The sequence below is a fragment of the Myotis myotis genome, unplaced genomic scaffold, assembly GCF_014108235.1.
Source record: "Myotis myotis isolate mMyoMyo1 unplaced genomic scaffold, mMyoMyo1.p scaffold_m19_p_3, whole genome shotgun sequence".
NCBI lineage: Eukaryota > Metazoa > Chordata > Mammalia > Chiroptera > Vespertilionidae > Myotis > Myotis myotis.
The window spans coordinates 189158168-189180596 of NW_023416335.1; the positions used below are offsets into that span (position 1 = coordinate 189158168).

Consider the following 22429-nt stretch of genomic DNA (forward strand, 5'->3'; position numbering starts at 1 on the left):
CCTGACCTTTCCTCCCTAGAGAAAACATCTAGGCCTCAGTTGTATTTCAGCTCCAGGCCCAGGGAAGCAACAAAACCAGCCTCAGGACCAGCTGCATTATAATGACTCCCTGCCTTAGCGCCAGGCAATCAATCAGTGGAGACCACAACCCTGAATGGACACACCTGGAGAGCTACTGAATATTCTACTAAGATCTTTCCCTGTGACCTCCCCTAAAATCTTGTCCTGTCCTTAAAACCCTTAGGATGAAGAACCCAGTGCGCTCTCCCTCCCAGGAGCATGCCCGAGCCTTTCCCTTTCCCTTCTTCGCCCACCCCAGGCACATTACCATTAGCTTCCTTACTCCCAAGCTCCAAAGGCCCTTCCTTTACCTCTGTAACTTGTTCCCTAAGCCCATTTCTTCTAGGAATTACTTTTTCTATCTCTGTGATTTACCCAATAAAAGTTTTGCTACAGTTTGGGTCTTGGCTCTGAATTCTCTCCTAGCTAGAACCCAAGTACTGAGGTTGCTGAACCCAGGTTTGGTCTGACCCCACCAGTCAGACATCTGGTGCCATTCCCACTGGCTGCCTATAACAATGTGACCGGCAAAATGAAAGGTGGACTTTGAAGCCCAAATAGGCAGAACCCTCAGTTGGAGAAAACCAACATCCTTGCTGGTACTGCCCTATCTCTGATGAGAGTTTTGTTCCTGACACAACAGGTCACACCTGATGTTGTAGGTGGTTGCCCCAGCCCTGAAGCCCACTGTCTAAAAATGTTGCTTTGCCCATAGTTGCAATAGGCTGACATTCTGAAGTCAAATTATTCAGCGTGTAGTGCTGTTTATCAGAAATGAGTGAATAATTTTATTATCTAATTGTAAAACCCAAGAGGCTATCTACTTCAGAAATTCACAAAAGGAAAGGGAATATGAACTATAGAAGAGTGAAAAGTGTTTTTTTACAACACGACAGACATAAGAAATAATGTTAAAACACATTTTTGAAGATGGTTTTATTATAGTAGACATATATTTATCATTTTTAAAATATTTTTTTGTTGATTTCAGAGAAGAAGGGAGAGGGAGAGATAGAAACATCAATGATGAGAGACAGTCATTGAACAGCTGCCTCCTGGACATCCCCTACTGGATATCAAGCAATCCAAGCATGCGCCCTGACCAGAAATCAAACTGGGATCTCCTGGTTCATAGGTCGATGCTCAACCACTGAGCACATCAACCAGGCAAATATCTTTATTTTTTCTATGTTAGTAACTAACATCACCCAGTTCTGAATGGAAAGATAACTGTCTTTCAAGATAGTTTCAGACAAAGTAAAAATGTGAAGACATGTTCAGTGCATATAATACATTTCTTATTTTCTACATAAAAGAGATGCACTTTTCCCAGTCTGTGTCTTGTCTTTTCATTTTCGTAATGGTATTATTTGATGAGCAATTTTCAATTTCGATGAAGTCCAATTTATCAAATTTTTTTCTTTTGTGGGTGTTTTTGGTGTCATATCTAGAAATTTTTCTGTAACCTAAGGCCACCGAGATTTTCGTTGACTTCACTTCTTCATTCGACATATCCATTAAGATACACCTGTGCCAGGCTCCTCCCCTCTGAGAGCTCTAGGGGACAGAAGCATGAGCAATCCATCAAAGGCAGGCATTTGTTGCTTTTATAGAAGCACTTGTAGTTGAGACACCAAGGGGACTGCGTGGTGCTGTCAGGGCCCCTGGAGGAAGCAAAGATTGGCTCAGGTGGTCCAACATGGGATCTCATGACCAAAACTCTGGTTGAAGGGAAAGTCACAGAGACCCTCAGAGGCTGGCAAAAGTGTTGCTAAGAGGGTTTGAGGAACAAGAGAATAGTCTTCTACTGCCTTGAATGAGATTAGGCAGAATTTACTTGATTTTTATGAGCAGAGATCCACTTCTCCAATATAGCAGGGCTGAGATCCTTAATTTACAAAAGGAGAAGAGGAAGAGGAAGAAGAAGAAGAAGAAGAAGAAGAAGAAGAAGAAGAAGAAGAAGAAGAAGAAGAAGAAGAAGAAGAAGGAAGAGAAGAAGAAGAAGAAGGAGAAGAAGAAGAAGAAATCTGTAAGCACTGACAGTGAGGACACTGTTCCAAGATTGTCCCATTGAATGTCAACATCTCAGGCAGTTGGGATGGAAGAGCTGCGCATCTACCCTGTTGTCTTTTGGAAAGACAAGAACGGAATAATCAGCTTTCTATCTCTGTACAGGGGTCAAGGCTGGTCTTTCTAGGAGAGGCATTGACGCCAGGAACCTTCACTCCCTCCAGTCAGGATGGTGACAGTGAGGCAGCTGGTAGGAGCACCAGCATTAAGGCCTAGTTCATGAACAGCGGTTCTTTCACTTGGCAAAGAGGCTTTTGATCATGAAATTTATTCCTGTTTCTGCCCTAATAGGAGAACAAGCAATCTTCTCCCAGAACAGGATTGGCCCCTGGAATTATTCTTGGCGGAACTGGCAAAGAAATACAGCAAAGAGAGAGGCTAGCTCAGTTTTGCATTTGGGTCAGAATCTCAGGATTCGACGGGAGAGCACTAGACTATTGCTACTCAAAGTGTGGTCTGAGGGCCAGCAGCATTACATCACCGGGGGACTTGTTAGAAATGCTGACTCCCAAGCTTCACTCTGAGCAGGTGAAGAGCAGATCTTCTGCCCTATTTCCCAAGATGGCGATATTACTGGCATCTCCTGCTTTGCATCAAGATCCTTAGCTGATTGACAAGCACCTTCCAGGTGTGAGAAGCACTGGTCTAGCCTCGTGGTTCTGCAGTCCCTGCAAATGCCCTGGGTACGTGGTCACCTGGGCTCCACTTAGTGATTCCAGGAACAGCCAGCCAAGGTCAGTCAGCAGATGAGAATGGTCCTTTTTTTCTTTTCAGGTTAGGCTGGCTAGGCAGATACAGGGACATAAGCGAATAAATTGCTATGCTCTAATTTGCAAGGGCAGGTCAGCTGTTAGAGTCACCCTTTAAAACAGCTCATTTTTATAGCAAAAGCATTGTTTAAAGGGTTTGAAGGAAGCAAGAAGAGGACTCTGGCATGTGATTCTGTGTCCATTTAGCCTCACTCCACGGTGTATCTAGTATTAGGAGAATGCAGTGTTATTGTGCGTACCATTCATGCAAATTAGTTCTCGTCAATTATTCTGCATCCTGTTTAAATGGCCACATAGTGCTTTTCGTACCAAGATGAACAAATTGATGCTAGCAGTGGTTCCCACGATTTAGTGTGTATCATGTTCACCCGGAGAGCTTGTTAAAGCAGATTGCTAAGCCCCACCGCCCAAGTTTTTGGTTCAGCTTATGTCAACATCTCAGGCAGTTGGGAACTGATGTTTTGCATTTCTAGCAATTCCAAGGTGATGCTAATGCTAGGTTACAGGAAGAGTAGCTTCAGATGCATTCTTAGCACACAGGAAACGCCTAGACCCTTATTATTTGATGCTGTGCTCTGACAATACAGCAGATAGGACAAAGTCCAGCCTTCAATCCCAGGTCAAGGGGGTCAGAGTATCTGGGACAACTTACATACAGAAATAAGCTAACAACGTTCTCTGAGACCATTGATGTCAAACTTCTGCTTCCCACACCTACATCTGAGTTGCTAACAAAGCATAATTTGCTTCATTTTCTTTTTTTAAAAAATTATCTTTATTGTTGAGAGTATCACAGATGTCCCTTTTTTCCTCCCATTGACCCCTTCCACTCAGCATCCCTCCCCTTCCCCGGGTCTTTACCACACTTGCTTAATTTTCCATTCTTCTTTTAGTTTCTACCCACCACCGACGGCCAATGTAGTTCTGCTCGTTTGCTGTTGCCATCCTAAGTGTCTATTAGTTGGCAGGTGGCTCCATGGGTCAGTGTGGCCGGGACGTTCTGAGCATGGGGCCAGCTCTGAGCTGAATAAAGACTATGGTCCAGTGTATACGTATGAGCTCGACTCACATGTGTGTCCTCACCAGCTGTAGGCTCACACCCATGACTTCAGTAGGATTAGGGCGCAGATCTATTGTGAAGAGACCTGAGGCCCTTTAGCTCTTGGAATTGCCTGGGTCGCCAGTGAACTGGTAAGTCTTTGGCACAGCACAGGACCTGAGCATCTCTGACCGAGGTTCCTCCTGGCAAATTTCTGCACCTGGGCCAGCTGCTCAGCTCTAAACGGTCTGCCATGACCTTTCAGGGCTGAAGATCGCCTGCAGACGGCCCTGTGACAGAGGCTTCCTGCCAGTGAAAACCGTGACTGCACTTTATACCACAATTGAGCGGAGACAGGATTTACCTCATCGGGGCACCTTGCCTCTGACTCCATTTCATCTTATTAAAATAGACACTTGGGACCTTTTTTTTTTTTTAAATAAAAAATTTATTGAGATGATGCAATTATAGGCTTTTCTTTAAAAATTATTTGCAACTCACTGGCCCTGAGAAAAGGCATTTTTTTTTCTTTTTTTCTTTTTTGTTACATTCATTTGATTCTGTCCCTTATAAACCCCACACCTCATAAACAAGAGATTAGAAATTAAACAAACAAAAAGAGAAAACAAAAAAGAAATTCTAGATTCATTTGGGTTTGCAGGTGGTTGCAGTCACAAAGAGGAACCTTCAAGAATGTTCACTTGGCGTGTGTGAAAGATCCAGGGAGTTCGGAGCTGTTAGTGTTGATGCAGATGGGGCCAAGAGTATCAGGTTAGTCTTGGGGGTTTTAGACAGGCAGGGACCATTGTGTCCCCTCCCTCCCCTGTGCTGGCTTCCTCTTGTCACTTCCTTCATTCCAGGCTTCTGCCCAGAGAGGAGCAGGCTGAGCAGGTGAAAACTAACTAGCACCGAATGGAATGCCTGGGCGAAGAAAACCGCCCTTTGTTCTTTGTGTATTTTCCCAGACCTTTAATCTTCAGCTTCCTGGGTGGGAATGGGTCAAATGGGGGGTATGATTGGGCTGGATCCCAAACCTAACTCCGTCCCTGGCATGCTGTCTGCTCCTAGGGCAAGTCCTAGTACCTCTCTAACACTCAGGTTTCCCTCTGCAAAAGGAGTTAATATTTCAAAAATGTTTTCAGAGTTGGAACCTAGGCAGGGAAAGGTGGAAATGGTGCCGACTTAGTCATTTAGGTAAATCTTGCCATAGCCTTTAAGTGTCAGCTAAATCTACACCCTCAGTGTCAGAAGGCAATGGATCAGAGGCTCCAAAGATACTGTTGAAAGCAGCATATCCTAAGTTTGTTATTCCTCTTTTCCTGTGAGACCACCCCTCTCCCATGATCTGAACCATCGGTGATGCTGCCTTAGGCCAGGCCATGTTGCCTTAGTACAAAAAGATCTTAGAGATCATGTTACTTCCACACAGCCAGTCCATCCCTTCGCCACTGCTACCTTCCGATGGAGAGGAGGCAGCCTGAGTAACTCAAAGTGCAGGGAGGAGATGCTAGAGAATTTCAAGATCCAAGTGAGCGTGCCTATTCCGGACACTGCTGGAGAAAGCTCCCCTCCCCCTAGGTAATCTTCCTCTGCATTTTCCTTTCCCAAGTTCTGATCTCGCAAGCCAATAATTCCCATGATGGCTGCAGGGAAAGACCAACTGTGTAGATCACAGACGTGCTTTTAACTTGGTCCCAGGTGTAATGTTCACCGCCCTTGGTATGTAGTGTTGAAGTGGGACATGTCATGCTGGATGGATTCTGCAGGTAGAAAGCAAGCTTTCAGAGGGCAGGATCGTACCCGATTCACTTTTGAGTCCCTCACGGGTCTCACAGGTGCTTCATGAAGGCTGGCTACATTCAATCTGAAACTTTTGGGCTCTGCATGTGTGAGCACGGTACCCCTGGTGTCAGCACTGCCCAGGTGTTCTCTCAAAGAACAGATGAGAAGGTCTTTGATGTTAAGGGAAATCAATAGAAAATCATTATTGGTAATAAATACCTGAATGGGAAATCAAGACTATACTGGAATTAGCACCTTCTATTTCTTCTTTAAGTGGCTGAAGGTGTCATCCGGTCTTACATTTTCATAGAGAATATTGCTTTAAATACAGAGAAATCCTTGGGGCCAAAGGGAATTTTCCTCCATAATTCATCCATAAGATTCTTGGACTGGAAAGTAGCCTGAGTCACACTACCTGGGTCAGGTGGACGGAATGACACATCCTCATCTTAGGGAAGAGCATCATGCCCTGGTGTCTGATTTCATAATCACACAAAGGGCCCCACTGAAAATCCAGCCTGTTTCTCCAGCCCTCAAACGCAGTGGCTTACACAACACGCCAGGTATCTGGCTTCATCTCCCCCTTGGAGAGACATCAGTCATCTCAGAGGCTGGTGTGCGGCTGCACACTCCTGAGAGACATCTGTGGCCTGCTGGGACCCAGCGGCACTGCCCCATCCACACCGATTCAGACCAGACCCTCCCCGTGGGGAGCCCCTAGCCTCCCACAGATGGTCTCTGACCTCATCACAAGCCTGATATTCTGCAAGTTAGAGTGGGGGGAGTGTGTGACGTGGGCGTGGCTGGCCACCTCCGTGTGTCTACATATGGTCTGATCTGAGGCAGGAACAGAGCAAGAACAAAGAGCCCCGATCAGCTCCTCAAGTCCACGGTGCTGAAACCATCCTTAACCTATGGTGCCCTTCGCCCCCACTGGTGTCCTTGTCAGGAGGCTGGGGAAGGATTGTGTCTAATGGCTGGAGAAGAGGCGGGGTCTGGCAGCCTCACCTGGGACCCCTGCTGACCATCACCTACGTACCCTGGGGGAGCTGAGGGAAAGAAGGAGGGGGTGCTTTGTAAGGCAGGTCCAATCTTTTGAATTAAAACACACTGTACTCCTCATATTGGATTCTGAACCTGTATTGGAAGAGGGAACTTTGACGGCTAGAAAAGGAAAGCAAATCTAAACAGCTCTCTAAAAATGTTATCAAAAGTACGAAGGGGTGGCGCTAGCCTCACTTTCCTAGATACAATCGATCTTATTTTGAGGGGAAAAAGAGCCACGGATGGGTCCATTCTGCAGCACAGCTATGCAAGAAGGACAGAAGGAAACGGTCCTGTATCTGAGGGATTTGCTGTCTGCCCAGGCTGGGCAAACACAGGTAGCAACCGAGACTGCACATTCCAAGGTCCTCCTTCTCCAATGCCCTGTGCCCTCTGGGGACCGGGGAACTTTTAAAAAGCCTAGAAATTGCAAAAAAAAAAAAAAAAAAAAAAAAAGTTAGGTGAGGGCATGGAACTGACCACGTGATGGAGCACAGGCACCCTGCCTGCCTGCGTGGCCTGCTTCGGGATAACAGGTCCCAGCTCAGAGCTCTCACTCCGTTTCTGGACCCTCAGGCCTGTGTGGCCTTTGTGGGTTTTCCACTGTGATCCCAGGTGCTGGGGCTTCCAAATAACCCGCAGCGTCCACCTTGGGCCGAGGCTGTAGAACCCTGAGCTGCGGGGCCCTCACGCCGTGTCTGTCTGCGGGATGGACACCCGTCTCCCTGGAGGACAGCAGCCTCTCAGGTGTTTGGGGCTCCCTCGGACGGTGGCCAAGTGCAAGGATGTGGGTCTGACTTAGCGGCGTTGGCCCCAAAGCACCCAGGCCACTGATTCTGTTTAGATGCCAATTGCTACCCAGACTCTCCAAGAGGCTGGACTCCAGGGGGGCGCGGGGAGCGGGGGTGGGGTGGGGGGGGCGGAGAAGGCAGGGAAGGAGAAAGAGCAGGAGAGAGAAAGAGACCTCTCCTTTTTCACTTTATCTTTTTTAAAAGCATCCTCTTTTCCCTGCCCCCTGCCTCCCAAGATCCAACAGCAACAGGAACAGACTGGATCCACGTGGCGGGGCAAGAGGAGCTGGACCCTTTTGCAAGTTTTCTCTTTCCTGACGAGCTGGGTTTGCCACACTTTGTGAGATTTGCAAAAAATATATATAATAGATATAATATTTCCATAGGAGAACAAGCTCATGTCTTCCCCTAGATGACTGATGAGAGTCAAACTGTGTGGTCATAAAAAAAATAAAAATAAAAACACCGTGAAACTGACAACAGGTGGAAGGGCGAGGGTGAGGAATTGCAGATGGACAGATTCCGAATGAGGGGGCAACGTGAACGCGAGTCCTGGGCTCGTGCCGCTGGCCAGAATTCTAGCCCTGCCTTTGCTGGGTGGTTTGTCTAAGGTGCTCTGGGTCCCTCCTGGTTTGCAAGGGAAGTGTCACTCCCATTGCGGGCCTCGTCCTCTCCTACTCTCCGCAGTCCCCTGCTCCGCCTTCAGCAGTCCTGGGGCAGCGGTGCCCTGGGCTGCGGCCGCTGAGATGGGGCTGGTGCCTTCAGCATTCATCTTCTTGGTATATTTGTTCATCCAGCTCCTGGGACTCGAGGTGCTCCAGACGGTCTGTCCGGCCACTCATGATTTCATCTGGGGTTTTCATAAACCTTTGGGAGAGGAAATGGAGGAGTTAAGAGATTGTATTTTGCTAAAGTTGTTTTCACCCTGAACTTGAAACTAAAGAGAAAGGCCCTATCACCTCATAGAGCTGGAGAGCTACTGAAGCCAGCTATTAACGGTACCTTACTGTCAGTTAGAAAAGGGTGCCCCTTATCCTGACTGCCTGAAAAATGGTGAAATGACTCTAAAAAGACGCTGCGAAGATAGCAGGCAGAGAGAGCCCACTGGAGCTGTGCAGTGCATCCCACATGACCTTGTGAGGGAACCCTGGTACAGCTCACTCATCTGTGTTTCTTATTTTTAAAGAGTTATATTTTACAAGGACCCACGAGAGCTGTAGATCCACTTCCATCCCAAACTGTGAGTCCAGGGAACGGTATTTGAAACTTGATTTTAACTCAAAGGATACAATTAAATGCTGAATGGAAAATTCTGTTAATAGGACCAGTTAGTAATGGTGGTTGGAAAATCAGAAAGGCAAAAAGAAAATCTTTTTCAATGTTAACACGAACACATCCAAAACGTTAGCAATGAATCCTCTTTAGCCTGTCTTCCTTAGCAGCCAGGCGCACACTGCAAGCCTCATCTTCTTGTTCACGGGGTTCCCTTGGAAAGAACTTCGGTGACGTTTCGACCACAATTTCATGGTTCTGGAAGGCAGCCTAGATGCAAACGCTCTGCCCTACTGTGGGAGTGTCTTTTCCTCAGCCCCACTGTGTGCTGGCACGCCTTTCCCCTCCCATCTACTCTGCCCTGCACCAGATGAACTGTCTTCACACACTCGTTTTCTCTCATCCCTCCAGGTCCAAAGCCTACGATGACCACTTATCAAGTCAAGGACCCAGTCTCCGGCCTGCCCACCGGGGCCCTTTGTCATCACACCCACGAAACTCTTTATTTCCACTGTAAATCCTCCATCCTCGTCTGGCCAGTCTTCTTCCTTCTATAGTCATGGCTCATGGCAGCCTCCCAACCTCTAGCTCGGCCTCTTTTAGAACCCTCTCTACCCCTTTCGATGTCTGAGCCCTACTCATGCTTTGAGCTCCACCTCATCATCCAAGAGCTGCTAATGGAACCCATCTATGCCGAAGCCTTCCTCCCTCCTCTCCCAAACATCTTGTACTGAGCACCCACAATGTAATACGTCACCTGATTATACCCTGGATTTCAATTCAAGAAGCCTTCGTTTTGTGGCAAGTCTGGCTTGCAACACTCATTTTCTCAAAATGACTAATCAGCCCCGCTAATAGCAGGATTCTTCCCCTTACATCTTGTTCAAAATCACTACGGGAAACCTAGGAACCTTCCAGCTACCACTGCTTTTCTTTTCTGCCTGTATTACGGAGGCAGCACGATCTGTAGTGTCTGTGGTCTGTCTTCTATCCTTCCTCCCCTCACTAATGCTTCCCCCTCAACACCTGAAGTCACTAACGATGCCCTCCAGGCCATGCCCACAGAGAGGCGATGTGTGGCCCTTCAAACGACACTTTTCTTCTTTGACTGCTTTTCCATATTACGCTTCTGATACTCCAAGCTAGGCGTCAAGAAATATTTACTGAAAGCCTCCATAAGGTGTACAACAGAATTATACCAAATGTAATCCTCTACCTTCTAGGAGCCTATGACCTAGTTGTGGGGAGAAGGACTTCACTATAAAAAATGCAGCCCACGCCCTAGCCAGTTTGGCTCAATGGATAGAGCATTAGCCCACAGACTGAAGGGTCCTGGGTTTGATTCCGGTCAAGGGCACATACCTTGGTTGCAGGTTCCCCGGCCCTGGTCGGGGGTAGGGGGGCGGGTGTGTGTGCAGGAGGCAACCAATCGATGTGTCTCTCTCACATGCATGTTTCTCTCTGTCTCTCCCTTTCCCTTCCACTTTCTCTAAAAATCAATGGAAAAATATACTTGGATGAGGGTTAACAACAACAACAAAAATGCAGATCATGAAGTGGTTTAGGGCCAAGAAATGACAGAACAAGATTTCTGTGTGTTTGAGCAGTTGCAGAAGGCCTCATAAAGGCAGCCAACTGGAGGTGGACCTAGAGGGTATATATGTTAAAAAGCAAAACTCAAAGTGATAAATGTTTCTGATACAGGGAACTGCATCTGTGTTGCAGGGCGGCTGGCAGTGTATATAATGAATTTGGGAGGCAGGACAGTGGACCAGAGGTGGACAGAGAATGTCAAATTAATCTGGGGGTGAATGTGAAGTCTAGATATCAGTCTCCATTGCTCGGAAAGCAACAATAAGGCTGTTGCCTCTCTCGAATCTTCCACATCTCAAGAAAGTGCTTGTCATTTGATAAACTCCAACCTGGAACCTGCTCATAAGAAATCTTGGGACATGTGGTGCCTGCAGCACAGAAAGGATCCAGTGAACAATTCAGCACAACCACTGGCTTGGACATAGGAGAGTCACAGTAACAGTGGTGTCAAGGCTGGCTGCTTGACATGATGGTGATGCCAGTGATGAGAAGCAAAGGTGTGTGTGTGTGTGGGGGGGGGGGGATTTCTAGCATGTGAAGGTCTGTCTTGAATGTTGCATGTCCAAGATACTAACGTTACATTAAATGGACAAGTCCTATAAGAAACCTTTGGAAATGCAGATTTGAAACTTCAGGGAGGTTTTAAAGCTGGGTACAAAGATTTAAAAGTCTAACCGCTGAGGTGATAATTCAAGCTATGTGATGGGATCAACTCATTCAGGAAAAAAGCACGTAGCGTGGGAAGAATATAGCCACGGACTAGGTGTGGAAAGAATGAAGGGCAGCAGCAGCACAGCCAGCAAAAGGAGGGCTCTTTTTTACTTTAGTTCCTTCGGGGTCCATCTCTTGAGCGGCCTTTTCCATTGTTTTTAAGATCTCAACTGTTTTAACTGCCCCTTCCCAACACTAAAGCCCAGGTTCTCCACTCTTTCCAGTGAGCTCACCTGCACACAGGCAGTGTCATTTTCTATCTGCACATAAACAACTCCAAACCCACGTCTTGAGTCCCATCTAGAAGTCGTTTCTGTCCCACCTGCCAAAACTCATGGCCTCAGCTTGCTTGTTGATCTCACACTCTCCCAACTTTCCCTTGGTCTCACCATGGCCATTACCACCCATGAACACCAGCGTTCTACTTCTCCTGACCGGTTCTTTAGGTCCCTTCTCCTTCCTCTTCTAATTCTTTCTCTCTTCTTACATTGTACTTGGAATCACAATCTATGCGGTAGTTTCAATGGTTGTAACTCAGTGTGAGGAATTCTGGGAAGAGGAATTTCTAGAGCAACAGCTTTCAGTGCATTATAACAAATATATTGTAACACACACACACACACACACACACACACACACACACACACACCTGAAACAAAATTTTCATAAATGAACAGTCCCTTTGAGTTTCGTGCAATATATTCTGATATTTTCAAGTCCAGGTTCAAGCCCTGGTGTTGCCATTGACAGTGTCACTCTGGCTGCTCCCTTACCTACACTGGATGCTGATGGCAGGTAATACTACCTGAGCATTGCACTGTTTTACAGGGGAGTCAGACTGTGTTTACTTACTTTTGGTTTTACTATAGGACAGACATAAATTAAAAAAAATGATTTTTTTTTCTTAAATTCTAACAAACCAGCACCTGGTATCCAATTCACAGCTCCGGTGGCGTTGAGTATCGGATAGGCAGGTGGAGATCTTAACAGGCTCCCTCCTCCCTCTTATTTAAAGAAAACAATATCCTCCCCAAAGAAGGAAAGGAGAAAAAGGAAGTGCTACCTGAACAAAAGCCTTTGTCCGGGCTCCTTCCTGATAATGTTTAGCTTGTAGTAGTGGCGCAGGGCTCTGGACATTTTCTCATAGGTCATGTTTGTTCTGTTCTGTTTGTTCAAAGGAGGAAGGGAGAAAAAAAGCACAAAGACACAATGAAATAAACCTCAGAAAAGGCGCTGGGGGAGCTGTTAAAATAAAAGTTCTTCAGCGGCTGCCGTGACCCCAAAGTTTGGGAAGCTACCTGCGCATCTGCGGTCACCCAGGCCCATTCGTTCCCACCCCTCAGCCGCCAAGACTTCTCCCAGTGAATCACCCTTTGTCAGGAGTCCCGGAGGGGGAGGGAGCTCCGGCTAATAGGGCATATCCCGCAGCAGCCTCCCTCACTTCCTTTCCCAAGACCGCGCTCTGCTGTGCCCCAGGAATTTCCTGCAGGTTCCCACTATCTGTGGGCCATCCTTCACCTTCTGACCCACCGAGGAGAGCTTTTCTCTTTTTTGTTGTAGTGACCTTTCTCAAACTGTGTTTCTGGTTTGTCATTTTAAGGAAGAGATATTTTGTTGCTTAAATTCCTGTTGTGGAAGCAAGAACACAGAGGTTCCCAGCGCTGGGCTGGGGCTCCGGCGCGGGCACCGTGTGGGAGGTGCAGAGGGATTTTTCCCAGGACTTGCGCGTGGAAGTGTCTGGCAGTGGAGTGGGCCCTGCCGCGTGCGGTCATGGCCGCACGGGTCCTCCTAGGCTGCGGACAGGGCAGAGCTCGCTCGGCCACGGCCCCCTGGTCCCCTCTCACTCGGCTGAGCTGGCACTGTGCCATTATGCCACCCACTTGTCTGTGGTCAGCCCCGGATCTTGGTTACTTGATTTTTTTAAAAAGTAGGAATACAGATTTAGTTATTTAGTTTTTTTTCTTTTTGGGAGCATTGGGGGTTGGGGGTAGGTGTGCTCTTTGCTCTATTTATTTTGTTGTGGCAAGAACGCTTAACATGAGATCTACCCTTTTAACAAACTTTTAGTGCGTAATGCACTGGTGTTAACAGGTTGTACAGCAGACCCCTGGGACTTACTCATTTTACTTAAAGGAAACTTCATGGCCATTGACTAGTGACTCCTCAGTTTCCCCTCCCCCAACCCCTGGCAACACCATTCCATTCTTTGATTCAATAAATTTGCTTATTTTAGGTATTTCATAGAAGTGGAATCAGCCAGTATTTGTCTTTCTCTGACTTGCTTACTACACTTCGCATAATGTCCTCAAGGTCTGTCCGTGTGGTCGCATACGGAAGGACTTCCTTCTTTTCTCTTGCAGGTACAGACCACAGTTCCTTTATCCCTTCAATCATGGATGTACATTTGGGTTGTTTTACCTCCTGGTTCCATCTGTGCCCTTGAACAGTTTTCCTAACTCTAAAAGGCTTTATCTTTTAGATTCCACTCCCTCTTCCTAGTGTGGGAACTCATGGGGCAAGCCTACTTCTTGCCCTGTGTGCTTTGAAAGGGGGATGTTTTAGAGTCAGAATGTCAGTATTTTCCGTGGGAAAGAGGCTTTCGGGAACATGGGAGTTTCCGACTGAGCGGAACAGAAGCCACGCTTCAGAAGGCTCCCTCGTGCGTCAGAGCCCCGAGTGCTTCCCCGTTACCAGTTCCTAATGACACAGGTAACAGGGCCAGGTCAAAGGGCCGGTGAGGGTTGCTCAGCCCTCAGCCCGGAGGCCAGGACAGGCAGAGCTCACTGGCACCTGGTCTGAGCCACACCGGAAAGGGGCATCTTTAATGATCTCCTTCCCTTTGCAACTGCCTAATTGTTGGCCCAGTAAGGAAGAAACTAAATGATTACGGGCAGACTTAGGAAGCAGCAGACAGACAATTATCCTCCAACCCCGGCAGAAAGGCTTTGTTTTGGCACCAGTTTACAGAGCAGATATCTGGTGCCCTTTTACCTTATGGTTTCCCCACAGTCGAGCCAGTCCGTTGGGATCCACTATCCGGAATATTTTGGATTCTTTGTCCTCCCATCGGATGAAGTTTTCGTACCGGCTGTCAGAAAGCAACTGATAGACGTAATCCCAAAGCAGTCTACAGTCTGCCGAGGAAAAGGGCAAGAAAGTGCTGTTGAAAAGGTTTCTTGTCGAGACCAAGAACACAAATCAGAAAACAGTCGAGTGAGTAACTGCTCTGGCCTACTTTGGATGGACGGCCTAACCTCCCGTCTGACAGGGAGACCTGGGCCCTGAGGGGCACATGGGATGGTGTTGGGGAGGGTGACCTCAGTCCTGTGCGGGCCTGAGACCATCCCCTCCAACTGCCTCCTCCCAAGAGGGGGACACAGTGACCGGGAGAGAGGAAGCGACTTGTCCACCGTCATGACCCATGACCTGACTTTGAGCAGAGCCCACAGGAGAGAGAGAACCAGCTCGAACTGCAAATGCACTGGCCCTGAAAGTGTGCTGAAAAGTGGGCAGGCAGGAGGCAAGTCCCGGTGTTCCAGAGAGAGCGGGTGATCAGTGGTGGTGCTAAGATGACCTGGGGGTGGAGGGTGATGCTGAACAGATAAAGACGAGAAGATTGGGGTCGGCTAAGCAATGGCAGAAAATGAAGCCTGCTGTGTGAAAGGCTGTGGGGAAAGAAAAACGCCATGGGACTCCGTGACCGTGACCGTGGGATCTGTGACCGGCTGCTGCTGCTTCTTTTTTTTTTTTTTTTTAAGAGTACAGATATTCTCACTACAGCATACTTGGGAGGTCTGTAAAACTGCAGAGGAAGCAGGGGAGAAAGAAACCCCGTACAAAAAATTCCTTTCTCTACTTTAAAACGGGTGCTCCATCACTGGGTGGGCAACCAAGATTTATTAAGTGAATTCATGTAGGCCAGGCCCTGGCTTCTAGCAAATTCAAAGAGAAGATGCGGCCCTGACCGGTTTAGCTCAGTGGATAGAGCGTCAGCCTGTGGACTCAAGGGTCCCAGGTTCGATTCTGGTCAAGGGCATGTACCTTGGTTGCGGGCACATCCCCAGTGGGGGGTGTGCAGGAGGCAGCTGATTGATGTTTCTCTCTCATCGATGTTTCTAGCTCTCTATTCCTCTCCCTTCCTCTCTGTAAAAAAATCAATAAAATATATATAAAAAAATAAAAAAACAAAAACGAAGAGAAGGTGCCTTTCCTTTGTGCTAGTGTGCTCTGGGTTTGTGCCATCGCGGGATGTGGTTTGCCCTCTAGCAGGTGGGTGGGGGCCGACAGGTACTTTCTAGGTCTAGTTCATGTTGGACTGGCCTCTGGGTGAGAATAAGAGACCCAACTTCCAGGTGCTCATTGTGGACCGGGAGCTGTGCCAGGCCCTCGCCAGCATGACTGGTGATAACCGACGAGCCGCAGGATGCCACGCATGTACTTGGCACTCTCCACACGTTATTCCTAACCCTCTCACCCCGAGGTCCTGGGACTTGAAACCCGAGGCCCCTGCACTACAATGTGCTGACTCCCTCCTGCTGGGCGCGGCCTGGGAGACCTGGAGTGTCTCAGAGCCAGCACGTCACCTCCCAGAGAAACAAACACACCCTTCTCTGGAGTGTGCCTACAAGGGGAATGGAGTCAGGTCCCCTTGGGCGAGTTTCTTGAATCTCCCTGAGGTTCGGTGTCCTCATTTACGAAACGGGACTAAGAGCCCTTACTCTGCAGGAGTCATTTTGACCTTTTTCATCGAGGGCACAACATACACCGTCACTGAAATTCTGCGGCACACCAAAAAACGCATTTTTTGAAGGACTGACAGAAAACTAGGTATAATTTTGATTCATTCACACTAGACGGCTATTGTTGTGTTGGCTGTTGTCATTTTTTAATTTGACAATCTAAGGGAAAAGAGGTCGGTGCCCTGAGTAAAGTAGTCAGGTAGGTATTACCTGTCTAAAACATTCTGGTGACACACCGGTTGAAGATCGCTGCTTTACAGGATTATCGGATGAGCAATAATGTGAGTGAAGAGAAAGTAATGGAAGTAACGACGGTATGTTTTGGTGCTGTTTGCAGGCGCTGTGCTGTGTACTCTGTGGGCAGGGCTGCATTTGGCCCCTGCGACACGGGATGAGGTATTCTATGGACAAGGAAGCTGGGGCGCAGCTCCGGAGGGTCACAGGATTCTAGGTTCCACGTGACTCGGAGGCCGGTGCGGGCCACACTGCCCAATGCGGCTTCTATCCTCAGGGAAGCTGGTGAACAGGTATATGTTTGTAAAAATTTAGGACTTTCCAGAGCAAGGTTCAACTCTGTTTAGTGCACCTTTTATGAAATCCAGCGTAGTCTCTGAACAGAAGGAACTGGCATAAAATATGGAATTTTCTGGGAGGCTTAATTTTTCTAGGAATTACCATGAAACTTAAAATGATCATAAATTTTGCCCTGGCGGGTGTGGCTCAGTTGGTTGGAGTGTCGTACCATACACCAATGGAGGCAACTGACTGATGTTTCTCTTGTGTCTCTCTTACATCAATGTGTTTCTCTCTCTCCCTCTCTAAAATAAAAAAAAGTACCTGGCATTTAAAAAAAAATAAACCATAAATCTTTAGTGTCTCTTACTGTATTCTCCCAATTATCTGCATGTGAAAGTTAATGTGATGTATTTCATTGTGTTTTAGAAAAGGACAAGTGGTGTTCTTAAACCGATGACCAGGCTTCTGGAATCTGAATCCCATTGGCCAGCCTCTTCGAACTCCACCCCTACCTACAGCTGTGCTCTTACTGCGGGAGGGTGGGCTGAGGGGGCGGGGCGGGGCGGGGGGGGGAGACAGGCAGGGGGACGAATCCTAGTGTCATAAGTACTTAGAGAAGCCAGTGTCTTGCCATTGCAGACTGAGAATAATCAGCGGTAGTAATACGACTACTCTAGTTTCCAGGCACAGCAGTAGTATGGGCTGCCCCTCCCCTGCCACCTCCCTGTCTTACAACATTTTTACTGCAAATAGGAAACAGAGAACTGAGCTGGGTTTAATGGTCCAGTTGTTGCCCTGCCATCCAATGGCAGATACATTTTAGTTTCCCACCATCTCTTCCAAGTGGAAAACATCTGACAAAACCAAATATTATCACATAAAATGCAGGTAAATAGGAGGAACAAGGTGGTGGTGGTGGTGAAGTTGTGTATAAGTTTGCTGTTTCCCACAGGGTTACAATCATTTTTACCACAAAGAACCTTGATGACACTTTCAGATTCATCTGAATTTGGCATGTAATTCTCTAGAGTGTTCATATGAATAAAATCTATATGTAAAAGCCTAAGTGACCATTACGACCAGTCGCTATGATGTGCACTGACCACCAGGGGGCAGATGCTCAATGAAGGAGCTGCCCCCTGGTGGTCAGTGCACTCCCACAGCCAACCTCCCATGGCCTGCCAACCTCCACGGCCCCTCCCCATGCTGGTCAGCCAGCCAACCTCCTGCAGTCCTATCCCCCCTCCTTCACCCCCCTCCCCCCTCCCCCGCCAGCCGGTCACCCTCCCACAGTCCCTCCCCCTGGCCTGGGCAAGACGGCCCCAATCGCCGGCCAGGCTGAGGGACCCCACCTGTGCACGAATTTGTGCACTGGGACTCTAGTGTAATAATAAAAAACTATCTGGTTGTCTTATGTAGTTGGATGTGGAGAACGTTTGCCCTTCTGAAGGTGAGCAGTACATCAGCAGCCCTCCCAGCCGCAGGCTTCCTGGAGCTACGACTTCAAGTGGCTGGTTCTCCTCTCATCCCCTTCTGCACAAAGATGTTCACGTGTATGGTTTCTGTTGCTTCTCTTTACTGTCTTGGTAACCCCCTTTTTCTCATAAAACAGTAAATGTGAACCAGACACTTCTTCAAGTACGGGCTTGCCCAGGACTGGGCACCATGCTGGTTTTTCATCCAACTGCGGCCTTTATGCAAACCACTTACTAAGAAGAGATCTGGAAGGTTATCTGTTCTTTGGTTGATAAAAATGAAGGGCGGGCTGACCAGAGCACAGACTTCACCTGTAAGATTCAAAACCGTGTGTATCATGCAAGCTTTTCCCTTTCATAAATGTAAAAATAACCCCAAACAAGCTGCCACTTAATCATTTTAAATGGCATTTAATCCAGCAAAGCCAACTTCAGCTGAGTAATAAAAATATGTTGACATTCAAGACATATTGAATTACTCAGTCACTAATGGAGGAAGCAACAGGAATTTTGTAGCATGAAGCAGTTGTTTCAAGCTCAGAGTACAGTGGCTTTTATAACACTATTGATTGTTTTGTTTCTTTAGTTAAAAATTATGCCAGATGATAAAAATAACTGCTGGCCCACACAAGTTTTTTTTTTAATTTTCCGATTTTTTTTTTTTTTTTTTACAATTGAAGTTCAAGCCATATGAGTTTTTAAGATTTCAATGAAATAAAAGGCAGATCCTTCTTATTTCCCTGGGTCCTCTGGAGACTGTTATCACGCACCCCCCTCCCCCCGCCCCCCCGCCCTGCAATTTTCCAGTCCATGTCAGCACAGACACAATGTTCTTTTTCTCTTTCTAAACTGAGGGATAACAGATATGCCACAGTATAGTATTAGTTTCAGGGGTACAACGCTACATAATGACTAGACATTTTTACTTGTGGGGAGATGATCACCACAGTAAGTCTAGTTACCATCTGTCACCAAAGGTACACGGTTTTATTGTTGTGATGAGAACTTTTAAGATCTATCCTCTTGAGAACGATCAAATATGCACTATAGTATTCCTGACTGCAGTCACCACGCTGTACGTGACATCCCCATGACTTATTTGTTTTGTAACTGAAAGTTTGTACCTTTTCACCTCCTTCATTCATTTTGCCCACCGCCAACCCCCTCCCTCTGGTAAACGTCTGTGTTCTTTGAGATACAATGTTCTTTGATCATCAAGGAAATGCTTAATACAATGTAATAAAAGTCATCAAGCTCTATAAACAAAAGTTCATCCCGTTATAAAAGCCCTTGAACATGCATGTAAAAAAAAAAACTTGTATCACAAGGTATTCATTAATTTTAAGGGCATTTCTCCTAAACGGAAGGGCCTTCTCCATCAAGGCATGTGGATACGTTAAACAATTGTCCATTATTTGGACTGTCTCTCCCACCGAGGAAGTTTATGAAAGGGTTTAGCGCAAGTAAGATGTCATCACGAAGAACCATTTTCTAATTGCAAGGGGAGAGTGCTCGCTCTTTCCTGCTGCGCGAGGTACCCTGGGTGTCTGCAGCTAAAAGCCATGGTAAAAAAATCCCTTTCTGTGGTGAGGAAGAATATTTTCACTCCCACGTCTGTGTCTTACCAGAAACTCACTGTATCAGTTCATTGAGCAGAGACTGTAAAAAGGACGGGCAGTTCACACATAACCAACATGGTTTCCAAAGAAAAGAAACCATGCTAGACAAAACTGATATTATAAAACCTGAGTGGGACGTCAAGTTATGGACAAAGGGAATTGTTTAGTGATGGTGGTTAATTTAAATTTCGAGAAAGCTTCTAAGAGAGCAATTTTATGTAGTTTTCATTGCCTAAATGGAATTTTAAATGAAGGTTTGGAAAATGGGAGTTCTGTGGGTATAATCTCCAACAAGAAGAGGCTGAGTGTCCCTGTTTAATTTCTTTTAATTTATTATGAAAAAAATAATACATTTATTTCAGATTCTGCAACAAAACAGGTAAGCAACATGCAAAAAAATTGCTGCCTGGGCCAGTGTGTTCCGTGGCTATGGCATCAGCCTGTGCACTGGAGGGTCACCAGTTTGATTCCTGGTCAAGGGAATATACCTGGGTTGCAAATTCAATCCCTGGACCTGGTTGGGGCACATGCAGGAGGCAACCAATCAATGTGTTTCTCTCACATCGATGTTTCTCTCTGGCCCCCTTCCCTCCTCCCTTCCACTCTCTCTAAAATCAATGGAAAAAAATGCCCTCAGGTGAGGACCAACAAAACAAAACAGAACAATAATAACTGCTACTCTGCATTATAAAAGAAACTAGAGTTTCTAAACTCTTGTTCCCTATCGGGTATTTGGCAACGTTTTGAGATAACTGTGGTTGTCTCACTGGGGTGGAGAATGCTACTAGCATCTACTGGGTACAGGTCAGGGGTGCTACTAAATATCTTATAATGCACAGCACAAGCCCCAGGTCAAAGGGTTATTTGGCCCAAATATCAAGAGTGGCAAACGCAAGAAACCCTGCTTATAGACACACAGAGCTTACAACAGGCAGGGGCGACCTGCAGCTCAGTGTCCCCTGCCTCCTCTATTCTAGCTAAACCATTACCTAGACGCAGAAAGTTGATAAATCCAGTGCAGACAACCCTGTGTGGATACGCAGATGTGGGCTTGCAATGGATAATTGCTTGCGCTTTGCTGTGGCTTAGGAAAACAGAAACCATATGTGAGCAGTGGCGAGCTGGGGGAGGGAGGAGCTCAGGCACCAAAGACAGAGCCATGCTTCCTGGCTTCATGGGCAGAGGAACCGCAGCGACAGACCAGGCAGGACCTTCACACCTCTGGCTGCTGAAGGTGGGAAATCCTGGTGTCTGCAGCTCAGGCCTTACAGCTGAGCTGGAGCCACAGCTGGACTCGAGCACCGCCCAGCCGGGGATTCCCACCCAGGGGCTGCGGGGAGGCAGGGACGCTGTCTTACAGAAAGGCGTACCCTCAACCAAACTGGAATTTCCAGTCTCCCCCAGCCCTCTATTATTTTCCACGCAGCCACTGTGCCGTTACGGTTTATCCTTTTAAGACGTCGTTCTGAAGCCTCCTTCTCTTTCAGGGCGCTCTGATCCCAGTGAAAATTAAGTGCTGACTCAGCCAGACTGTGAGGGGCCAGCGCTGCGGGCCCCCCCCTCCCCCCCCCCGCCACAGTCCTGCTGGGGTAAAGGACCCCCCTCCCCTGCCCCAGGGCTCTCATCCATCTCCTCCAAACAGGGACGGCGGAATGGCCCAGAGGAGGCGAGAGGGAGAGCAGGAGGTAGTCGCCAAGGAAATGAGGAAACCAGGCGCCTTGAAGGAGGACAGCCTCACGCAAAACCAACGCCCCAGACAGGTCAGTGCCCCACGCAGCTCTGGGGGGCAGTGGAGCTGGCTGTACCCTCTGCCCTTCCTTCGCTCTTGGCGGCCCTGGAGTAGAGCAAAGGAAATGGAGCAGAGGGACCCGAACACTTAGCGATGAACCTACTTGTGCTAGACAGGTACCTATTGCCTCCTTAGAACTCTAAAGTGCCAGAAGTGGGCATTCATCTTCTATATTATAAAAACCCAGTGGCCCTAACGCTCTAATGACCAAAGACCCCAAAGACCGGAGTGGGTGGGCGGGGCCATGCGATTTTGTGCACTGGGCTTCTAGTATTCTTATTATGGAAAAGGCAGCTAGGCCTCAGGGACATTAAGCACCTTTGCTTGGGAGGCCAGGACTAGGGTTCCATCCTGCTGACTCCAGAACCACGCTGTCCCAGAGGCCCACATTGCAGCCACACGCCAGGCTGGCTGCGGATCAGGACCTGGGCCAGTAGCCCTCTGGTCTGGGCTTCAGGGGTCTGCTGAGGGCGCTCTGCCTGTGGGAGTGTGGGGGGACACGGTGCTTTCAGCTGCGACTGAAATTCCGAGCCCCCTGGCTCATGGAGATGTACCACAGGCCATCCTTCCTTTCCTCCAAACACATCTACATGTGTGAGGGATCGAGCAAAGGCATACACACACCTGCACACCCCACACCTTCCCGCAAAGCCTGCCATCACTTCCATACTAATCCCTTTATGCTTCGCTTTTATGATGCCCTTTCTTCCCCTTCAAGGCTGCTCCCAAGGCTCATTTGTAAAAGCAAAGTCCATGAGCCTCATCTGAAATTGCTTCGCCAGCCCCTAAGTCAGCAGTTCTCAACCTGTGGGTCACGACCCCTTTTGGGGTCGAATGACCCTTTCACAGGGGTCGCCTAAGACCATCGGAAAACACATATATAATTACATATTGTTTTTGTGATTAATCACTATGCTTAAATTATGTTTAATTTGTAACAATGAAAATACATCCTGCATATCAGATATTTACATTACGATTCATAACAGTAGCAAAATTACAGTTATGAAGTAGCAACGAAAATAATTTTATGGTTGGGGGGTCACCACAACATGAGGAACCGTATTAAAGGGCCGCGACATTAGGAAGGTTGAGAACCACTGCCCTAAGTACTGCTGGGGAGGAAGCCAGAGGCAAGAGTGAGGCGTGACTTCTCCTT

The 22429-nt window shown here is 47.5% G+C and overlaps 1 protein-coding gene across 4 annotated transcripts in view; it reads right to left on the minus strand.

Annotated features, from left to right (window-relative positions):
• Positions 1-966: 966 nt before the first annotated feature.
• The window catches only part of ETV6 (ETS variant transcription factor 6), a 226632-nt gene continuing 205169 nt past the window's right edge, over positions 967-22429 (minus strand). For all 4 annotated transcript variants that reach the window (XM_036300817.1, XM_036300818.1, XM_036300815.1 and 1 more), the window contains 3 exons: positions 14124-14266; positions 12196-12296; positions 967-8423 (listed from right to left, as the gene is read on the minus strand). In XM_036300817.1, the coding sequence (XP_036156710.1) occupies positions 8318-8423; positions 12196-12296; positions 14124-14266 (350 nt within the window). In that variant the 3' untranslated portion in view covers positions 967-8317. The remainder of the gene's footprint in view (positions 8424-12195; positions 12297-14123; positions 14267-22429) is intronic.